This window comes from Pleurodeles waltl, chromosome 8 (genome assembly GCF_031143425.1).
Source record: "Pleurodeles waltl isolate 20211129_DDA chromosome 8, aPleWal1.hap1.20221129, whole genome shotgun sequence".
NCBI lineage: Eukaryota > Metazoa > Chordata > Amphibia > Caudata > Salamandridae > Pleurodeles > Pleurodeles waltl.
In genome coordinates, this window is record NC_090447.1 from 369589728 (window position 1) to 369610762 (window position 21035).

The 21035-nt window shown below is 38.9% G+C and overlaps 1 protein-coding gene across 1 annotated transcript in view; it reads right to left on the reverse strand.

The window, feature by feature from the left end:
• MYO16 (myosin XVI) overlaps positions 1-21035 on the reverse strand; it is a 2485855-nt gene that overhangs the window by 713275 nt on the left and 1751545 nt on the right. The window contains exons 25-27 of the mRNA XM_069204246.1: positions 19716-19891; positions 8205-8285; positions 5576-5781 (exon numbers count right to left, since the gene is read on the reverse strand). Coding sequence (XP_069060347.1) covers positions 5576-5781; positions 8205-8285; positions 19716-19891 — 463 coding nt within the window. The remainder of the gene's footprint in view (positions 1-5575; positions 5782-8204; positions 8286-19715; positions 19892-21035) is intronic.

Here is a 21035-nt window from a genome sequence, read left to right on the forward strand (position 1 = left end):
GTGGAAAGTGTTGCCCTCTACAAAGAGAACACACTACCATTACCAAATACCTTGTGGCTAATTGATGGGCCACCGTACTGGCAGACTACAAGACTGCCACTCACCCATCGGAAGATCCCTCCACTTGATGTTCATTTACAATGGTGGTTGCTGCTTTTTCCGTGCCACCCATATGTGAAGAACACCCCTGCAGGTCCCGTAATGTTCAAATATATCCTCATTCTGGCTCATTCATTACACACTAGACTAATCATGATTATCCCATGTATTGTCTGATTCGGTGTGGCTCCATTTACAATTTATGACAGGTGACATTTTGAATGTCTGTTAAGAATGACATAGCTTTTACTTTAGATCTAGCCAGATGATACTGCTTTGCATCATCTGTTACCGCACTATTATACACTGTCTCTATTTTGATCTAATGTTATGTGCTCCACAGGTATTATTCTGCGTTTATATTTAATCAAAATGCTCTACATGCTGGCTCTTTTGGGAGGCAATCCATCTATGCAGAAGTACTGTTACTGAGCTGATGACATGTATACTGTCTACCTGAAAAATGAAAATGTTAATAAACAGATTTAAACAAGTGAATAGGCTCTGCTGGAAAAAGGAACAAAAAGATGTTTCCCCCAAACCAATTTAGGAAAAAGTTATGTATTGCAGCTTTCGCTCAGCATGCTTGCTCCTATAAAGAATACAAATGAAACTAAAATAAAATATGGTAGCAAAACATAGGATGAAAATAGGGGGTAGAGTCTATTGAAAACCAAAGTTATGAAATAAAATAGAACACACTATGAACTATAGCATTATGCAAGTCTGTTATTCCGAATTGAACCCTGTCGCACAATGCAAAGCAGAATCAACAACATTGTCATGGCAGTGCTGGTCACCCATGTTAGGCATGGTCATTCCTTCTGCACACCACAGTAATCAAGTAGTTTAGTTTACGTTTCAAGTATTAATACAGAAAGGCTGGTTAGGTTGGTGGAAAACAAGTCAAATGTACATCAGCCAAAGGTCAAGTTCTAACTACACAAGTTACTTTACAAGAAGTAGAATAAGCGGTTACATCTTTAGCAAGTGGCATGTGGTGAGGGTAGTAATCCCGTCAAAATGTCCATATATTTTGAATCAACAGATTTTGAGACTTGTTAATCACATATTGAAAGGAGAAAATATTCCACCATTGTTTAACGCAGCTGTTGTTGTAAGTTTTCTTTAAAAAGATAACAATCTGAAAAATATAAATTCAAATGGACCAATTAGCCTCCTAAATACCTACTACAAAAAATAATGAAATTATTTCCAATTAGAATGAATAATGGGGTGGGTTCATTAAATAATGAAGATCAGTGTGATTTTATAGCAGGGAGATGACTGCCCTCTAATACAAATGTTTAATAGAGACTAAGATTTTTTTCAGAGAAACAGGTTCCTGCTCGGGTCTTATTATTAAATGTAGAGAATGTGCTTGATCTTGTCGAATGGAAAACTCATTTTTGTATCCTAGATGAATTTAGTTTTCTCACAAAATTTACACAAGCCATATTTAAGATATATCAAGGAGCACAAGTACAATTATTTGTGAACTCAATTGATATGGGTGCCATGTCTTCTCTCCCCTGTCTTATTTGTTATTTTTATTGAATCACTCGCAATAGGATAGGATGATTGTGGCACCAATTTGTGTGATGGCCAAAAACAAACTCTATGCAGGTGAGATAGTGTTTTCTTTTAAAACCAGGCTTGGAAATTTAAGAAAGAGCATTTGGCATTTGCCATTTATTCGAGTTGGTAGGAGGCAGATATAAGATCAATAGGTTGCACAGAGAAATTGTGTTATGTAACAGACACTTTGGGCCATATTTATACTTTTTGACGCAAAACTGCGCTAACGCAGTTTTGCGTCAAAAAAATTAGCGCCGGCTAACGCCATTCTGAAGCGCCATGCGGGCGCCGAATTTAATCAATGACGTTAGCCGGCGTTAGTCGCCGGCGCTGCCTGGTGTGCGTGGAAAAAAACTACGTACACCAGGCAGCGCTGGCGTACGGGGATATGGAGCTTGGGCGCCAAAAAATGGGGCAAGTAAGGCTGAGGCAAATTTTTCGCCTCAACCCGATTTGTGCCATTTTTTCCGACTCCCAACCCCCATAGAAATGACTCCTGTCTTAGCAAAGACAGGAGTCATGCCCCATTGCCCAATGGCCATGCCCAGGGGACTTCTGTCCCCTGGGCATGGTCATTGGGCATAGTGGCATGTAGGGGGGCACAAATTAGGCCCCCCTATGCCACAAAAAAAAATTCAAAAAATACTTACCGGAACTTACCTTAATGTCCCTGGGATGGGTCGCTCCAGCCTTGGGTGTCCTCCTGGGGTGGGCAAGGGTGGCAGGGGGTGTCCCTGGGGGCATGGGAGGGCACCTCTGGGCTCCTTCAGAGCCCACAGGTCCCTTAACGCCTGCCTTTTCCAGGCGCTAAAAAACGGCGCAAAAGCGGCCGTACGTCATTTTTTTTGACCCGCCCAGTCCCGGGCGTGAATTTTGCCCGGGAGTGTAAATACGGCGCACATGCCTCGGAGTCAATTTTTTAGACGGGAATGCCTACCTTGCATATCATTAACGCAAAGTAGGTGTCCACGCTAAAAAATGACGCAAACTCCATGGACTTTGGCGCTAGACGCGTCTAACGCCAAAGTATAAATATGGAGTTAGTTTTGCGTCGGAATTGCGTCAAAAAAAACGACGCAATTCCGGTGCAAACGGAGTATAAATATGCCCCTTTGCTTTTAGAACTCTGACCTATTGTGAACCAGAGACCAATCGATACCTTGGTATATATACAACAGAAGATGTAGACGATCTCTTTGAATTTAATTATTCAACATTACTTAGTAAAATTGAATATTTGCAAAATGGAATCATCTGCCATTATCTATAATGGGCAGACTAGTTTTGCCATTATTCACATTTTTATATGCTGCACTGCCCTTTGCACTACAGCAGATTGTCGTTTAAAGAAGTTGAATATATTTTATCTGCCTTTATTTGGGCCAATAAAGTACCTAGAATGGCATTTAATATATTGTATATGTTGCTAAAGGATGGTGGCCTGGCCTTGTCAAATAAGAAATAATTATTTTGTGTATGTTGCACACTTTGTTATTGTTTTTTTGATACTAAAAGGGCTGAAAGGTTAATGGATAATATTGTTTTAGACCGAATACTGAAAGAGTATAAAATACATGACTTTTTATGCCTCCCTAAGTCACAAAAACAGTTGATTATAAACTTATGCAGTGGGCGTTAAAAAAAGAAAGGACAGGTGTTGTCGTAATAATGGATCCACTAGACAGACTGGCAGACATCACAACAGGGCATCAACTACTTTTTGCTAAAAAGAAAGGATGTAGATAGAAAATAGATAAATATACATTAGAGATATTTTTTTATTACAATACGTGGAAAAAGTGGACCAATTTAGAATCGGCCATCAGGTTTTCAAAAGTATTCGTTCAATGTTTTGTTTTATTCAAATTGCATATTTTTTAAACAGTTCAGATTAAAAATATCATAAGGGCCAGATTGGATGTAGTGGAAGATTTGATGGAAATAAGTACACGCAGAACTGTAAAGTACTGAAAAAACAGACTGTCAAAATATAATGAGGTGTATGCTTTCACCAGAATTAATCAGAAATGGTGATCTTGGGAGAATTTCACATTATGGAAGAGCCTTCGGTAAGAGAAATCTTTATATTTTTCTGTACTGAAAGCGGTAAACTTTTGTGTTATGCAATTTTACACCACATGGCAGTTATAGAGAATGCCCATATTTTTTACTAAAACTTGACCCCAAATATAGCCAAAATGTTTTAGATATTCGACAGAAGTTGGGGGCAATTGGCCACACAATTTTGGGGACTGTCCAATGTTGACAGAGGACTGGACTTGCATATGGAGATATTGCTGGACTATAGTTAACATCGAGTTTTCAGATAGTTTACAATTGATATTACTGGGTTATATATCGGATGCTGGTTTTAGTACAAACCATAAGAAAATCATATTTTTTGTCACATTATTTGCAAGTTCTATACTCCTGCAGAACTGGAAAACAAAGCTAATAGCTACACTGCAACAATGGAGATCTAAAATGCTGACAATAAAGGGATTAGAGTGATGTTATGAATTGAGGACAGGCTCATGTAGTAAGTTTCTGAAGCTTAACGAAACCTTTCTCTAGATAAACTGGAGTAATCAGGTCTGTATGACATTATAGTGTCATATTCAATGTGACAAGCAGAATTATTGAGGTGCAAAACATTATTATTGTAATAAACTGCTATTACAATCACATGTGATTAATTGATGTGATGTTGTAAATTTTTCCAATAAAAATAAAATTAAAAATATGTACATCTGCCAATCAACACTTATAATGAGCAATTCCCTAAGTAAGCACACAACGTGCATAGGTCAGCATCTCGTGCTCATTGTGTGCTTTATGTGGACTGAATCCACCATGGTGTCGCCCCAACTTAAAAAACACAATTGAAGTGTCTGCAATTCATGACCACGCCATGAAAACTATCTTTCAGTGCAAGCAGCCTCCAGAAGGCAGAATTTCTGTATAAACTAGACAATAGCACAAAGTAGATAACGTTTATCTTAAATGTAGACAATACCTTTAAAGTTGTTCACTCACTATCATCTTGTAATACTATACTCCTTTTAATCAATGTAAGATTTTTGATGGCTAAATCTATCATGCTGGATGTGAAGCTGTAACCTACGGGTAGCACCCACATTTCTAAAGTTAGTACATGACTCAATACTTTTATTTGTGTGATTGTATGAAAGATCTGTGTAAACTTTTCCGATGCTGCTCTGGACCAAAATTGTCAGCTGCATATCTTCCTTTGGCTGTGGCTCCTTATCTGTCCTCAGAAATCCCCAGGTGAACTTTTGAAGTCCCCAGAGCTCACTTTTGGAGTCGGGAAGTACAAGAGGAGAATTTTGAAAGTCTTCCAAGATTAGAAGGGTGTAGTGAGGTGCAGCCTCATTTACCGTCGGATGGAGCAGGAGGCTACAGGGGATTGGCAATATTTAAAGATGCAGTGCGCAGTTTACTCATAGACTTTCTCACTACGTGAAGCGTGAAATCCTCCAAATTAACCCATCAAAAATTTGCCTGAGCCTAGTTGGCTGCACAAGTGAAAACTACGTAAATATTTATGTACGCTGAGTAAAATAGTTGTTATATGTTTCAAATTGCCCATGTTTTGAACTGAAAAGCAACTTACTTTCAAAATATTTGACATGAAATTGAAATATCTATTATCTATCAACATGGTTTAACTTTAAAAAAAAAAAAAAATAGTTTAAAAAAAGTAAAGCAACTTAAACACAACAGTTCTCCAAATATGCATATTGTGTATACGTTTACATAAATCAAACAGGTGTAATTTATGTTGTAGAAACATATCTGCATATTCGACATGCTTCAATACAAGAAACAGAATTACATGAGAAAAATAGTACAAGAGACTGAGCCACAGAGTACTTACCTGCACAAGAAATCAGTGAAGGAAAGGCGCACAGGGTATCCATGCCGTATAATCTTTACCATTTCCAGCACACCAATATATTGTAACTGAGCCGAAACATAAAAATTATCAAATGTATCCGGCAACTTTGAATTATTTGGCTTTATGCAATGTAGAAAATGTGGCGTGCAGTTTTTAATCTTTCCAATAATATCCATGAGTGATTTCTGTAGACAGAGCACAAGCCAAAAACAAACATTTTCAAATAAATCAGTAGTAGAACCCCTCCTTTGAAAACAACTATCCAGAAAGCCAAACATTAATTTACTGTATTGATTTTCAACGTAACATAGTTTCAATAAAACGTAAATGTCATACATCCCAATATATTTAATCTTATATCACCAGCAGTAGACAGAAATGGATCAGGATCTCGCAACATAGTTACCAGCGGAAGTCAAATGGGCTAATGTGATTGAATTCATCCACAGATGTCAATGAGGGGTGGTGAGGACTAGCCACTGCTGCTCCTGACTTTCTTGATGCAATCCATGGGATTGTTCTTCCTATCCCTGGTCTCCAGTATCACGAAGGTAGTGCTAAGAACAACAGGCACTGGCAAAGCCATTAGGTCTTAGCTCTAAAAGAACGAGCTATCTGCTTTGCCCATGCTTTTTTATTGCCAACATGTAAACACATGCACCATCCATGACACATCTGCACGCATAGGCAGCAGTTTTGTAACGGATCATTCTAAGATGACCACCCATGTGTGCGTATGTGTCATGGCACATACACATTGTGCGCCATCAAGCATGCATGGGTAGTGTCTTATTACAGCCAGTTTTAATTTTCCAGCCTACATGACCATGTCAGATAAGTACATTAAAAGTTTTAAAAAGTTTTTAAAAAGTGCTGGCAATTCCAAAAAAGGAAGCGATCCGCCAGCAGCACTTTACGGCTGCCAGGCTTTCTATAAAATAATTAAATATATAAATAAATAAATGAAGAAATGTAAAACAGGAGGGCTAGCAGAGTGAGGAGCATAGGTGGACCAGGGAATGGGAAAAAATAGAACACATGGAAGGTTAAGAAGACACACAAAACAGTAAAATCAAAGTGTGCATGCAATTAATAGAAGCAAGTAGCCTGGCAGCACTTTGCAGCTTCTGGGTCCTTTAAAAACCATGAATTCAAGAAAATGTAAAGCAGGACGAGAGTTGGGGAGCATCTGGGAGGGGAGAGAGGAGAAAAAATGAAGGCTGTTGGTGACACTGAAAAAAGCTGAGAAAGAGCAAGAATACGGATGCACTTCCCTGGAATGCTAAATGCAAACTAAAAATGAGTACCATCAAGACAGCGGTGGAAGGATACACCTCATTCAATCAAAACACTGTGGGGCCAAAATACTGCTTGATGCGACACACACAAGCATAGGGTTGAAAAGTCACTGAAACAAAAACAGACATATGGGAATAATAAACCACCCCATCATGCACTAAGTATATATTCTGTATAGGAATTCATAAGTCTTGCAAGCAAGCAGATGAAGTTGTCTGTAGTCGAGGCCTAGAAAGTAATCAGGGCTCTCTGAGCCACCTTCATTTTGTGTGGTTTCCACACGTCGCACCTCCACAAGCTGCTTAGTAGCAAATAGGTTGTTGGTGAAAAGCTGTAGGTGGGATATGAAGTCACCCCATAATATCATTGAGAGTCAGTGGCGTTCGATGATTCTTGTGTCACTTGTCACATAAGCACTATATAAATCCAACATCCATGAATCGATCGCAGCCAGAGTGAGCAATTGTGAATGACAGTGGCAGATCAAACAGTAGCAGTGTCAGCCATCTCACACCCAAACTCACTGAGGGCAAGGACAGTTGCCTGCTGAACGTTAACAGCACGACATTCCCGACTTCCAAATGAGATCAAATTGGGCTCCAGGAGAAAGGCCACTGGGTCCCCTGAGATGTTTAAGAAACTGCAGGGCCGTGCCACATCAGACTGGTACAGGGAACTGGAGATGCACACTGAACTCTTTACAATAACATTAAAAAGACCCTCCAAAGATAGGGTTAACACTTGTGATATTGTAGCCACTGGAGCCCCTCCACTGTCCTGTCAAATTCCGTGCATCGTCAAGTCCTGGCCTCTCTGCAGTGTCTGTTAAGGACATACCTGGTGGCTAGTCGGTTGTGTTTTTCAGGGAAGTGCACACCTGACCATCAAAACAGAAGTTACTCAACTGAGGCCCTATCAGGTACACAGATCTCTCTCAGCGGTGTAAAAGATGGCGACGATGTTTTAATTTACTGTGTTCGATGTTTTTTATTGTACAATTTAAAAAAAAAGAAACACAACTCGATCCAATATGATACTAAAAACAGGCTCTTAGGGCTTTGCTCTGAGTAAACTAAAAGCCCAAAACAAATTAAAATACTGCTGACAGAAATCTGTTTACGTGATACGAACAGGACTGCCGACAAACCCAAATATTATCGACACAACATTGGTTTCAGAATGCAACCACACTTCATATGACATAGGTTAACGACTCCCTAGTGCAAAACTTTGGAGAAATTCACTCAAAATCTGCCTGTAATATGCACATCACATTTTAGCACTGGCCTGATAATGAATTGCCACTGACCCTGAGCTGCGTAGTGACCGTGGTTGGCCCGCCTCTTTCCAGCCTCTGGAGAAATGTTGACGCTCCTTTCTTTTTCATCAGCTGCAAGTAGAAAAGTAGAAAAGTGACTATTACTTTTATTACTATAAACCGACAATGTAAGGTCGTTTACACCGCAAAGCACACTGGAATCAGCCTAGCACATCACACACACGTCTATTATTTCACTTTGCCTCTAATTATGTCATATAGAGCACAAGAACAATTAGATCATATTCTCCACAGCATCAACTGAGTCACCCGAATTGATGGATCAATAGAACACCGTGGTATGTGAATCATTATCACAGGAAGGAGGTAAAGCACTTTTGAGTCATAACAGCCTTTTTGTTCAAAGCATGACTTACATACACAAACTTAGCAGGTCTCTATCATTTAGTAAGAGGATGGAAAGTGCTAGTTGACTACAAGGGGCACATTTGTGATTTTAAATGTCCATTTTTTCCCAACTGAGGCAATGGAAATATGAACCAAGGTTTGAAAAAAATGAGATTTAATTTTTTTTTATAGTGAAAAAGTTTCTTTCAAGAATGAGAAACACACAGAGCAGGTTCAAAGTGAGAATCAGCAGCTTAAGATTGATTGTTACACATGATTTGTACAAGATAGCAGCGGGAGTACACGCCCTTGTTCCCAAAATATAGCAACAACACCTCCAACTGCACAGCATGCTTCCTTCACACACGCAACAGGTAAAATACTGCAGCGGCAGCACAGACATAATTATAAAGACTGCAAAGGAAAACCAGTTTACACAAGAGTAGTTCAAACCCCTCTTGCAAACAGAATATCTGCAGTTCGGCGGCGTAGTATAATCTCCCATTCACAGTCCTGATAAAAGAGGCTCGTGTAACAGCATACTTCCCTCATACCTAGAATACATACAGTGCGGCAGAGGCTATTAACCAGATCGTCATAAAGACAGGATAGGAGCAGCTCTATGACATTCAACAGAAGTGCAAACTTCCCTCGAGGTAAAAGCGTGGCACAACCTACGCAGATGTTTCACAGAACAAGAATAGAAAAGAGCCCGAGTGACAATGTGAGGGTTATGGAAACAGTGGTCTGTAATATGTGTGCTTAGAGCACACACGTTGTGGGATCGTGCATGAGATGGAAAGGATACAATGGCGCCGGTGGTTGCTATATTCAAGTAAAGAGGCGTAGCGGGGGAGGATTTTTTCCACTTGGCATTGGTAAAGCCATTCACCGTTTTTTATTTTTATTTGGAAACGTGCTTTCTAGAAAAGGGAGCATTAGTAAATGCAACTCATGTCCTGTTCACATTCAAATCCCGTAGCTTATGCGAACTTTGTGTGTACAAGGGGCACACTACAGCGGTGATTTTGAGTTAAGCAGAGAAGAAAACCTACCATAAATTGGCTGTGCTTCCACTGTGACAAAATCACACTACCTTCTCCCCATTTAGAGAAGAGGGAACCACTGGGTCTCTGATGCCCCTACCATCACTGAATACTGCAGAGTAACCCGCAAAAGCCTAGATCAGCTCCTTTGTGTGCTGGTAGTGCAGATAATGCAGGATGTAGGTGGTGCTGTGGTGAGTCAGGATATGTTATGCTGTAGCACATATATGATAGTGTATGTGCAGGGCAGTCTGCAGAATGAAACTGGTGCTGGTAGTGCAGGGTGCAAGTGGAAACAGTGATTGTATGGGGGTTGCTTGCTGATAATATGTTGTATAATGCAGGAGGTGCAGGTATTGTCATGAGCAGTATTGATTAGTTGATTGGGTGGGAGGTTTTGCAGGTTGTAGTGTAAGTGCTTGAATATCGTGGGATGTAGTGTATATGCGGCACTGTAGGGTATATGTGGCAGAGTAGGTGGAGGTCCATACTGTATGTGCTGGAAGAGGTATGGCATATATTGGCAGAGAGTGTGTGGTGTGACTTTAGATGATGATGTATTTTATGAGTATAAGCAAGTGAACGTATAGGTGTTAGCTTCAGGTAGGAAGGAACTTGCTTTGAGGGGCAACTGGGTGGATGCTCGGAAGCATGGCAGCCTAACCTCCCTAGAGGCTCAACAAGCCTGAGTGAGCAATGGGGGAGAAATACACTGGTGGCATAGGTGATCATGTGGATGCTGATGACCATATAGGCAGGGTATATGCTGTAGGTTGCAGGTCATGCTGTGGGTGTCGGTAGTAAGGGATGTGAGGGGTGTTGTGATGGTGTATACGTAGGGGCAGTGTCCTGAGATAGTAATGGGGAGGGATTATAATGATTGGGAGAGAACAAGATGAAGGTCAGGCAAGTGGTGCCATATGCTCATTGTTCTACATGGGCCCTGGTGGAGTGAGGAGCAGTCGAAATATGCAGGTGCTGGTGATGCACTTGATGGCATAGGGCATATGTGTCTACCTAGGATTTTGTAGTCTTGGTGTACAGGGTACAGAGAAGATGTGATGGTATAGCTGGCATTGTAGGTTCTATATAGGTGCAGTGTGTGCTGCAGTAGGGTATACAGCTGAAAGTGTGAATGTGTTGATTGTGTAGGGTGTCGAGTACTATTGTGTAATGTGATGGGATATTCTTAGTTAAACATGCAGGAGGTGAGTGGTAATTTTGTGTGCAGTTGGTGCCTGAATGTGTAAGTGGATCATTATTTTTGTAGTTTAAAAGGGTGAAGGCGTTATAGAATGTCATGTAAGAGAGTTGATATTGGTGGTCTCGGTTGCTGGTGATAGCATCATGCCTAGTTGGTGTAGGTGGTTTTAGTTGTTAAAGTAATGTGGTGTAGGTGGTATGCATGTAAACGTGGTGGCATAGAATGCAAATACATGTGCATGTGTAAATGATGGTGGTAGAACCATCATGCTGTGACAGGTGTAGGTGGTGGTATAACTCATATATGGTGTAGGAGGAGACAATGTACAAGGTGATGTTGGTGTATGGGATCAGTGTGCAATACACGCATTATGTCATTAGGTACAGTGATATGATATATAGCAACAGACACACTTGTCACCCTCTGTGACACTAAATGGCTGTTACACCACAACAAAAGTAAAGAACATACGGACAGTAGCCTGTACAGTATACCAAAACCTGTTTACTCCCATACATTTAATAAATTGTCAACAAATGTGCTTCAGAGTTGATAGACATCATTTTCAATGGAAGTGTATTTTCATAAAACTATATTGCCTTGTGGCAGGGGTTCAGGAAATATATTTATATGCATAATTAACCTGAAAAGTAAGGAATGAGAAAAGAGTGACTTATAATAACACAGTTCAGAAAGAAATATATTATCAACTTGAAAAGTTGGACATCTTATAAAGTGCTAGGGACTTTTGAGTTTGAGTTTTGTAACTGTGGGGTGCTCATCTGGTACTGGTCAGTTTTCATTGACTTCAGTCAAATATTCAACTATTTGTTTACATGTACTTGGCATTGTTTTTTAAATATTACCTATGTATTTTAAATTATTTATTTCAACATTTTATAAATGCAAACATGTTTTACATAACATACACATAATGGTTACATCTATTATTTTGATTAAACAGCACATTAATTTAACAATTGCTCATCAATTTCTGTTGATTATTATATAATCATCTATTTTGATGACTGACTACTACTGATCCCATAATGGCATTTAGATAAAGAATATGTATATCACTTTCTTACAAGTTTACCTATTTATGTGGGTTTGCAATATTTGCAAATATTTAAGAGATAATATCTGTTTGCTCTTCTACAATAGATGAATAGTGTTATTTTACTAGTAGTGCCTCAGTTTTTGATAATGCTCATGTTGTTGTGAGTCTAGGTGGCCGTTCATTGGTGACTACTGAAGTAATGTTTTGTTGCTGAATGTCTAGCTTTTTATGGGCAGTTTTTCAGGCTCCCTTACACTGTAACTATTTAGTTTGGTGAATGGAATAGAATAGAAGAAAACAGAATAGAATAGAATATATTCTGATTCGTCTACAGTTCTCAGAGCTTAGAAGTTTTATTCTGTTTAAGCAAGTAGTAAGCTGACTACTTAGTTTACTAATCTTTCTAATACAAGATAGCATCAAGAAATGTTAATAGCTGGAGAAATACAAACAGAGTAAAACATTTTATTTCTTATCTATTAAAATTGCTCTATTACAGGAGACACTTTGCTTTTTGAGGCATTAGAAGTTAAACATGTTTTAGATGGGTAAACATTTTCCTATGTTTCTTTGGGGAAAAACCTATAAAGTGTCAAAAGTCTTTGACATTATCAAACATGAAATGACCGATGAATAAAAAAGGATACTGGTTGATTTTAAGATTAACAGCATGTCTTTAGGCATACCTAATATCTCCAATCCTACTCAATGTAACCTACACATTTGTCATATAGGACAGTTCATTCAAACTCATTAGGACTGCACAAACTGGCTTTATTAACAGGAGACCTTCATTAATAGAATAGCTGTTAACATAAAGGGTACGCCTTTATTATATAGATTCATTTTCACAGCTGTTGAATTGGATTACAGACACCCTGTTTGATTGGGTTGATAATTTGTGGTGAATGCATTAGAATAAAATAGTATAGGTGCAACATTTTTGGTGAGAGATCATCATTAAATGTCTCCCCAAGAAACATTGTTTTGCTTATAGGAATTATTCCCCTAATTTTGTAATGAAGTCAGACAGAGGATAAGGGGGATAGTTACCACCTTTATTGTTTGTTTTATCATTGGTCAGAACTAGACAAAATGCTATGATTAAATGTTTTAAAACGGAAGGTAAAGAGGTTAAATTCTCTGTGTAGGCACATGATACATTACAGTAGGTGCCAACCCCAAAATCTAAAATAGGTGGTTTCTTTGAAGATGTGGAAGTGTTCTCAAATGCCTCTGAGTAGATATACACATTGAACCTTCATAAAAATGGCACAATGCATCATAATAATTTTTGCTTTAAAAGGATGATAGTTCATTCCTGGTGGTATGGAAATTAATTCTATTTATGAAATAATAATATAGGTTGCGTGCCATTAAGAAGAAAATGAGGATTGAATTGCAAAGGAGGGTTTCTAAATTATGACTGATTTATGCCTTTCAATAGGAATACCTTAACATTGTGTAATTTACAGTTTATTTACAAAAGTTATAAACTGATGGAAATCAGAGAGATAAAAAAAACTGTCATTTGCTAAAATGTGTGTAATTTTTGTAATTTCAAGCTTTCTCTTATGTTTATCTTGTGCGTGTCTTGAGCATGTTCCAAAGGACATGTCCATCAAGTAGGCATTGAAATCCCATGCAAATTTGGTTAAATATTTCTCAACAATTGTTATTGAAGTGTCCACATAGATGTACATACTATAAAGGGAGATCCAAATGCAATTGATTTTCACAGCAATGGTTGGAGGAGAACACACACATCAGGGAAAAACTTGAGTCAAAGAAGAAATGTTTTCTAAAACTAATTTACAAATGTGAAACCTCTTTGAAGCTAATTAGCACATTTTACTGATCACATGAAAAAGGTAAACAAAGGAAAAGGAAATCGCTTGTTAGCGTTTTTAGTATATCTGCTGGATTCAAGAGTGCTGCTTAAGAAAATGTATTAGTTACAGGTATTTTGGAAGGGGAGATTTGCAAATATCTCCAAATGGTACTGCTTAAGACCAGACATGGGGATAATTTGCATTAGGCTTACTTCAAGTCTATTTCAGTGAATTAGGCCCTGAATTCGATGACAGAAAAATTGTCCTTTGTCAATGTATCATTATGGTGAAGATTATTTCAGTAACAATGTAGTGAATTTCTGTGATCCTCTGCCCAAATCCATATTGCTTAAGAACTTTTTCCAAAAGTTTCTATGAATGTTTTCATAGTCCTTTCTCAAAATGCCAGTGACATAAAAAGGAAGAAAGAATAACACAAGAAAAAATTGTCATTTTAAGATAAATGAGAGGTTTATGCATCCTGATAGTGATTTGTTTCATTTAAATTCTGCTTTCTTCAAACCTGTTTTTGGCTTGTTGATAATGAAGGACATCTTCATCTCAGTGCCACTGACAGACGGAATGCTACCTCCACTACCTCTAAAGTAATCTGGATAACAACTTCCTTATTTAACTGGCTTAGTGTAAATGTTCCGTAAAGTCTGCATTTCCACCTCTTGCAGGCATGCATGCTTTGTGACTTGAGCCACTAAAGACCTTCTCAATTATGCACGGTCATTGAAATTGAAAAGCTAGAGAGCTGACATATAATTTACAGTCTCTAAAAAATGAATGGGCACTTGAAAGGCTCTGGAAGGACAATTATAACCATTTTAACAAACTGATTCTGCACAATCTCTAAAGCCACTGTCATAAAGGTTTAAATATTTCATTATGCTTGGTGCATCTCAAAAGCCAACTGTTCGTCAAACAGAGCTCACAAATTAATACTGAATTCCAGAATCCTGAATACTCCTCCAATTTAGTTATACCTAGCCATAAAAACAATATGAGTTCCCAGAGGATTGCTTCATCTCCAAAGCCAAAGGTCTGAAAAATATCTTCAGACAAAAAACAAACAGGGTAAAACAATCACACCTGCCTCAGCTCTAACCTCTCAATTTCAACAACAACAAAGGCTTCTCTTCTTCAAACTGCTATGTTTGGAAACATTTTTCAAAATTACCAAGGCTATTGCCTCAACTGTTTTACCAACACATTAATTTAAAACACAGATTAAACAGAGTTCTCAGTGATCACGGATCAGAAATGGAGCAAGCCCTACATCAGCCAAGGCCTACATCAAACTTATTTTAACCAAATAAAAGAAGTCAGGGACAAAAATAAAACTTTCAATCTGCAATGGCTCATTCATAGACAAACTTGAATAGATGTCTGCCTTCTATTCATTATTAGTTTTCTTTGAAGTTGAAGGACACAACTATTTTTGAGACTAACAAACTGGATGACACCCTACTGTTGTCATGGAAGCACCATTGTTTGACAAGAGGTATGATAGCAAGATAACCTTTTTTCAAACAGAATCATAATGATGGATCTATTAGACATTTCCTCTGCCTTTCACATTGTATAGCATCTTGCATTGCTGCAGTGAACTGAAATCAGAGAGTTAAACATAACTCTACTGCACAGTTGCCCGATTACTAAGAAATCTTTCATTACAACTTCTCACATACTCATTGTCATCAGTCCCACTCCACATCTGGTTGCCCCAAGGTTCCACCATTGTTCCTCTCTTCTTAAATGGATACCTTATCTCCCTACCTGGCCTAATCTTCTCTGTCAATATCAACTGCTGTAGTTATGCAAATGACACCCAAATCCTACCAAAGTTTTAAAATCCATCAGATCTTGATTCATGTTTCATAACACAGTTCCTTAATTGGTTCAGTGCTGGGTATAATTGAACTACCTCTAGCTAATTAAAAATAGATAGTTTGGGCGACAATTGACAAACTATCACATCTCCAGCATCTGGTAAAATATCTTTGTCCACCACCCAAACCTGCAGATTATGGATTCTAATCTCCCCCTTCTGCAAAAACACATAAGGTTACCATCAGATCACTCACATAATGAGGTTCCTACACTGAGGTTCACTTTAGCTATGTTTTCCTCAAAGGGCACAAGCCACTATTTCCTTAATGCTTTTATGGCTGCACTATGCCAGTACCACATATCTCAGAGCCTTTCTGTACCTGATTTGCCTCCAAGACACAGCAGCAAGACAACACCTTAATCTACATATGCGGATTCCCATTTCATCAGACATTAAAATCACGTGTTAAGGACATTTTGGAACTGTGCAACAAGGGCCTGACTGGGTACCAAAAGCATCACTGGAAAATAAAAATAATAATAATAAAAAATATATAATAATAATAATAATAATAATAATAATAATAATAATAATAATAATAATAAAACAACACTGGCTGCACGTTGCACCCAGTGAATCGCTTTCCATATTGCGACCAAAATATACAGTTCAAATCCTGGACAATTAAAATGGCTCAACCATGCATTCTGTACTTGAGGGAAACCATTAAACTTTCATAGATCTTGGAGCACATGTGTACAGTGCACCAGCTTCCACATTTCCTCATTATTTAAAGTATCATTGCTTTGCCAGTGTATTAATTTCTTTGATAGCAAAAGCATCACTGCTTGGCCAGGTAATATTTGTACTCCTCTTAAGATAAGAGTGACAGGCCTGAACCCGAGGTTTCACGCTAGATCTGCTCTTGAGCTGCTGTTGGATTTATTGTGCTTTAACACCGCTGACAAGGAGAAACCCATTCATCTTGCTATGAGGCAAAGTGAGTGAGTGAGTGAATGAGTGAGTGAGTAAATGAGTGTGTGAGTTGTTATATTTCACTATACATGAAGCTACATGAGATTCAGCCATTCATTTATCTAAAGACATTCATTCTGAACCACCACTGACCATTACAACTGATTGTGACTTCCTGCAGCCGCCTTTAGGACTTCATGAGTGACTTCAGATCTCTGTTCCATAGGATCTGTACTGTTTGATGTTGTGAGTGATCACATTGATTATGACATTTGCACACACCCTAAGGAGCTGGAATATATTCAAAAGACTATTCTTGTTATTCCATTATTTTAAGCTGTAGTTGTTTTTTTTCTTGAAGCTGCCTTAAATTATCAAGCAACTCCAACTCCAGGGAAGAAGCTGTTCCCTGTTGACTCTTCCTCCTTCCTGTCTTCAGGAACAGTCACCACTGTGCCTGGATTAATACATAAACCCTCCGTACAGAAACATCCTGTATAGTAGTCTCTGTATTTTGTGTGTAATGCGTACTTGGTCTCAAGCTTCACCGTGCTGAAATGAATGGTGCCTGGAAAACTATATCTCGATTTGAAGTCAATCTGGTTTAGTTTAATTCGTTATAATAGATTGGGAGACTGCAATTCCTGTAAAAAGGCTATTTCTTACGTACTCATTACAGGCAACTTCTGATGTCTCTAGTTACCTCTAATAAAGAAATGACATAGCTGCTTAGCCATACTAACTTTTCACAGTTTTGATCTGACCTCATCATTCAAGCTCAGTGCCTACAGTCAGGGTGGAAGGCAGATCATCGGCCATATTACAGCTGCAGTTTACACAGTGAAAATTAAACCTGGCTTTTCCTTCTTCTGCTCTGTTTTTTAGCTGAACAAGACAACTTGTTTTTGCATGCTTTTAGTAATTATAGGGAAGATAGTGTCTCTCTGAATGTTTCCATGCATTCTAAGCTACATTTTGTTTTCAATTCTGACTTGTACTAGTCTAATATGTTTTACAACAATTTTGCAACCAATATCTAACAGCTTTTTGGTGTGTTTAATTTTGAACTACCAGATCTACTTTTATTCTTTAAGTCTACAAACATCGTATGAAAGAAGTACACATCAGGGGTTTAGGCAATTTGAGGGAAGGATAATGGTTTTACCCTGTATAATAAGGAATAAAGTATCTCAGCCATGCATTAAAAGGATATTGAAAATCATCTCAGAATTTCATGACCTTACAAAGGAACTTGGCCAGGTACTAAACCTCTTTTGCATGTCAGAAATGATTTTATGGTTTAGGAATTGGGTTTTGCCACTCATTAGCAATCTCAATTGTGAGGGGGGCAAAAATACCACCTCCTTATTGTTATTCTAAATGGCATGTACCAGTGGTTTGTAACTACAATTGTAGTAAAAAAACACATTAAAAGTAGTAATTAATTCACATAGGGGAATTTTTCTGCATTGAGCAGCTTCCCCTGTGAGAGTCTTTTGGAGAGGAGATCATGGTCCGGGGATGACTTGCCCCTCCCCCAATGTCTTCCCAAATTGTAAACATTTTTTTAAAGTAGCACCTGATCCTTTAAGGAGCATGGACTACTTAGAGATCTTTTTTCCATTTTGGAATGCTGTAAAGGGATGAAGTTCTTTAGTCCATAGCAATCCATCAACACTGTAGGGGTCATTATTACTTTGGTGGAGGGAAAAGCCCATCTGCCCAAGTTCAGACGGGAAGTTGCTGCCAGTGCGGCTGCCTCCCCGCCTGCCCCATTACAAGTTTGGAAACAAAGTTTCCGTTCACTGGTCCAGTGGGAAATGGCCTACAGCATCATTGTCGCTGGCTTGTAATAGAGCCGAAGACAATGCTGTAGTGCGTAGGGTGCACTAGCACCTGTCACAAAGTTCATTCTCTGCAAAGAAGACAGTAAACTTTGCGACAGGACTGGCCGGGGAATCCCTGCACTGCCCACATCAAGTGCATGGGCAGTGCAGAGCCCCCCCCCACCCCCCTCGGGGCACCTGTATCAGCCTTTACATGGTGAGGTTACTGCCATGTAACCGCTGTCGGAGAGTGGGGTCGTAATCCCCAGGGTGGTGCTGCTTGCAGTGCTGCCCTAGGGGATTAGGACCACCAGCACCGCCAAAACCTCCTGTGGAGGAAAACTGGCACTGATGGCACCACTACCCTGGTGGTCTTAAGACTGCCAGTGTCGTAATGAAGGCCTGTGTTTGTAGCCAGTCATAGGTGTTCATTGATAGTGACCTGCATCATTAATATTTATAAGGCAGGTATTTTTGTGACCCCTTCCACTTTTAATGGGTATTTTGTATAAAACGTCTGTGAACAATTTGCAGCCACTACTTGGAATCTGCCTGTTGGTATATCTTGCTGAATGTTCTGCAAATCTGGCTACACCAAAAAGATATTTATAGGAGGCTCAAACTTTCTTGATCAACTTGTATGCCAGATTTTTGGAGTGGCACTCTGAGGCGTTTACTCCTGCATTTATTGAGATTTGGAACACCAAAGTGCACAAATCACCTTTTAAATTACCGTTTTCCTATAGAGAAGAAATGTTCCTGTGAGTTATGTAAGTAATGCAACATAGTTACATAACCCTTTTAAAAATGAGTGTGTGTATTCATCAGAAACATTTATCTGTGCTTTTCTGGAAACATAAACAGACAGCATGTACATTGTAAGACAAAAGTGTTCTTTGAAAATACAGCGCAGATCCAGCTACTAGAATGTAACAATTACTGTCAGGGCAACCTCCGAGGTGATTTATGAGAACAGAATGAGGAAACTGAAGTTCCTGCTAAAATACAACAGCCTGGAGCGTATTCCGATGCATTCCTCACGCGATGTCGTACGATGGAAACAAACAGAGAAACTGCCGAGAAATTGACTCCATCAGTTATAGTTGGTTTTGCATTTCCGCCAGAGAATCCCAGGCAAACATATTACTTCACTGTACATGAAAAGATGCTGTTTTGCGCCATTTCAGTTGATTTGAAAGAAGCAGTGTCATTTTTCTCCAATATGATAACTATATTATTTGAAATGCTAATGTAAGACAGTGATTTACCTCGAATGTATCCGGTCTTATTGAATTTGACAGACATGTCTGTAAAATTAGTCTGCCTCCCTGTAATTCCATGGACAGACTGCAGCGTGCACCTCATACCTACCTTACTTAGCTCCAGGTATTTCTTTGTGTCACCGCTGACGGAAGCTGCTGACACTTTCTTCATGAGTAAAGCTGCCTTAGGCCCTCTGAGCTTCAGTGGCGGACACTGAGGGATGAGGGATCCTGTCTGGTTCAACTTGGACTGGAACAGCTGATTGATGAGCACATTTTCACTGGCTGGCGAAGAGGAAAATAAAAGTGAAGAACTCATTAGTATTTGTAATGGAATGGAAGGTTTTCAGAGAAAATCAAGGCTGTAAATTGATGGTACATTTTGGGCTCGCAGGGCTGGTTTAGTGAGAGGTATGGCCATACGGACTACTGCAAGGAACAGTGCGAGGCCATATTGCTGTAATCAAGAAGACAATAATGCATTAAGGTGAAGATATCTCCGAATATCAAATCAGTTTTATAGTGTATCAGGCAATGTACATCTATTCTTTGAATTGTGGATTAAAGTGCTCACAGCTGAGGACTTTCCTTTTTGGGAAAAAATAAGTATATTTCTTAATTTCTTCAATAAACTTAATTGTCTTGAGTGGTCTGCACAGCCCTTAAATTGTAATCACTGTATATAATTAACATATAAATGGCCATTAACGAGACAGAAAAGGCAATAGCAGAAAATCTATATGCGGTACACAATGAAAAACCGTAGCATGGTGCAGCTTAGTTATTGGCTCTGAGTAGCTTGTGTTCTTAAAAAACCCAAAAACCCTATATATCTTCACATCAGAAGAGTCTTGCAGATGTAATGGTGACACGTTTCATAGGCTATAATCGAATCGTAATAAGGTGGATGGGATATCCGCCATGTTTGTAATGGAGTAACCCCCTCCGCCAAACTCTATATCAGGCCCTGAGTTTCTTTGAAAAAACCTTGAAAGGTCTACAGAAATGACTCTGAGCTATATTCAGAATTTTGTATCGTTTTTACAAATGTATAGCTTTCCGGGATCCACAATGGGTTTCAAAACCGTTACCACCACAAATAGGAAGGAGATTGAAAGCTCAAAAATAGAAAAATAGGCTATCTCCCCGTACTATGCCAAAACTGTGTTAAAAAGTTTGGCATTCTGAATCAAGTCTGCTTGTTACTGAAAGCTAGGAATATGGTGATTTTAGCGCTGCAAACAGGCACTTTCTTCCGCAGTACACTTTTCCTATTTTTTCCAACCCCCTCTAAAAGGTAGCTATATTTTGGCTAATTTCTCGATTCCCTTCAGGGAGATGCACAAACTCTGAGTTCCTTTAGAATCCCCAGAATGTTTGAAAAAAACAACACAAATTTGGCTTATGTGGACAAAATGTTATGGAAACC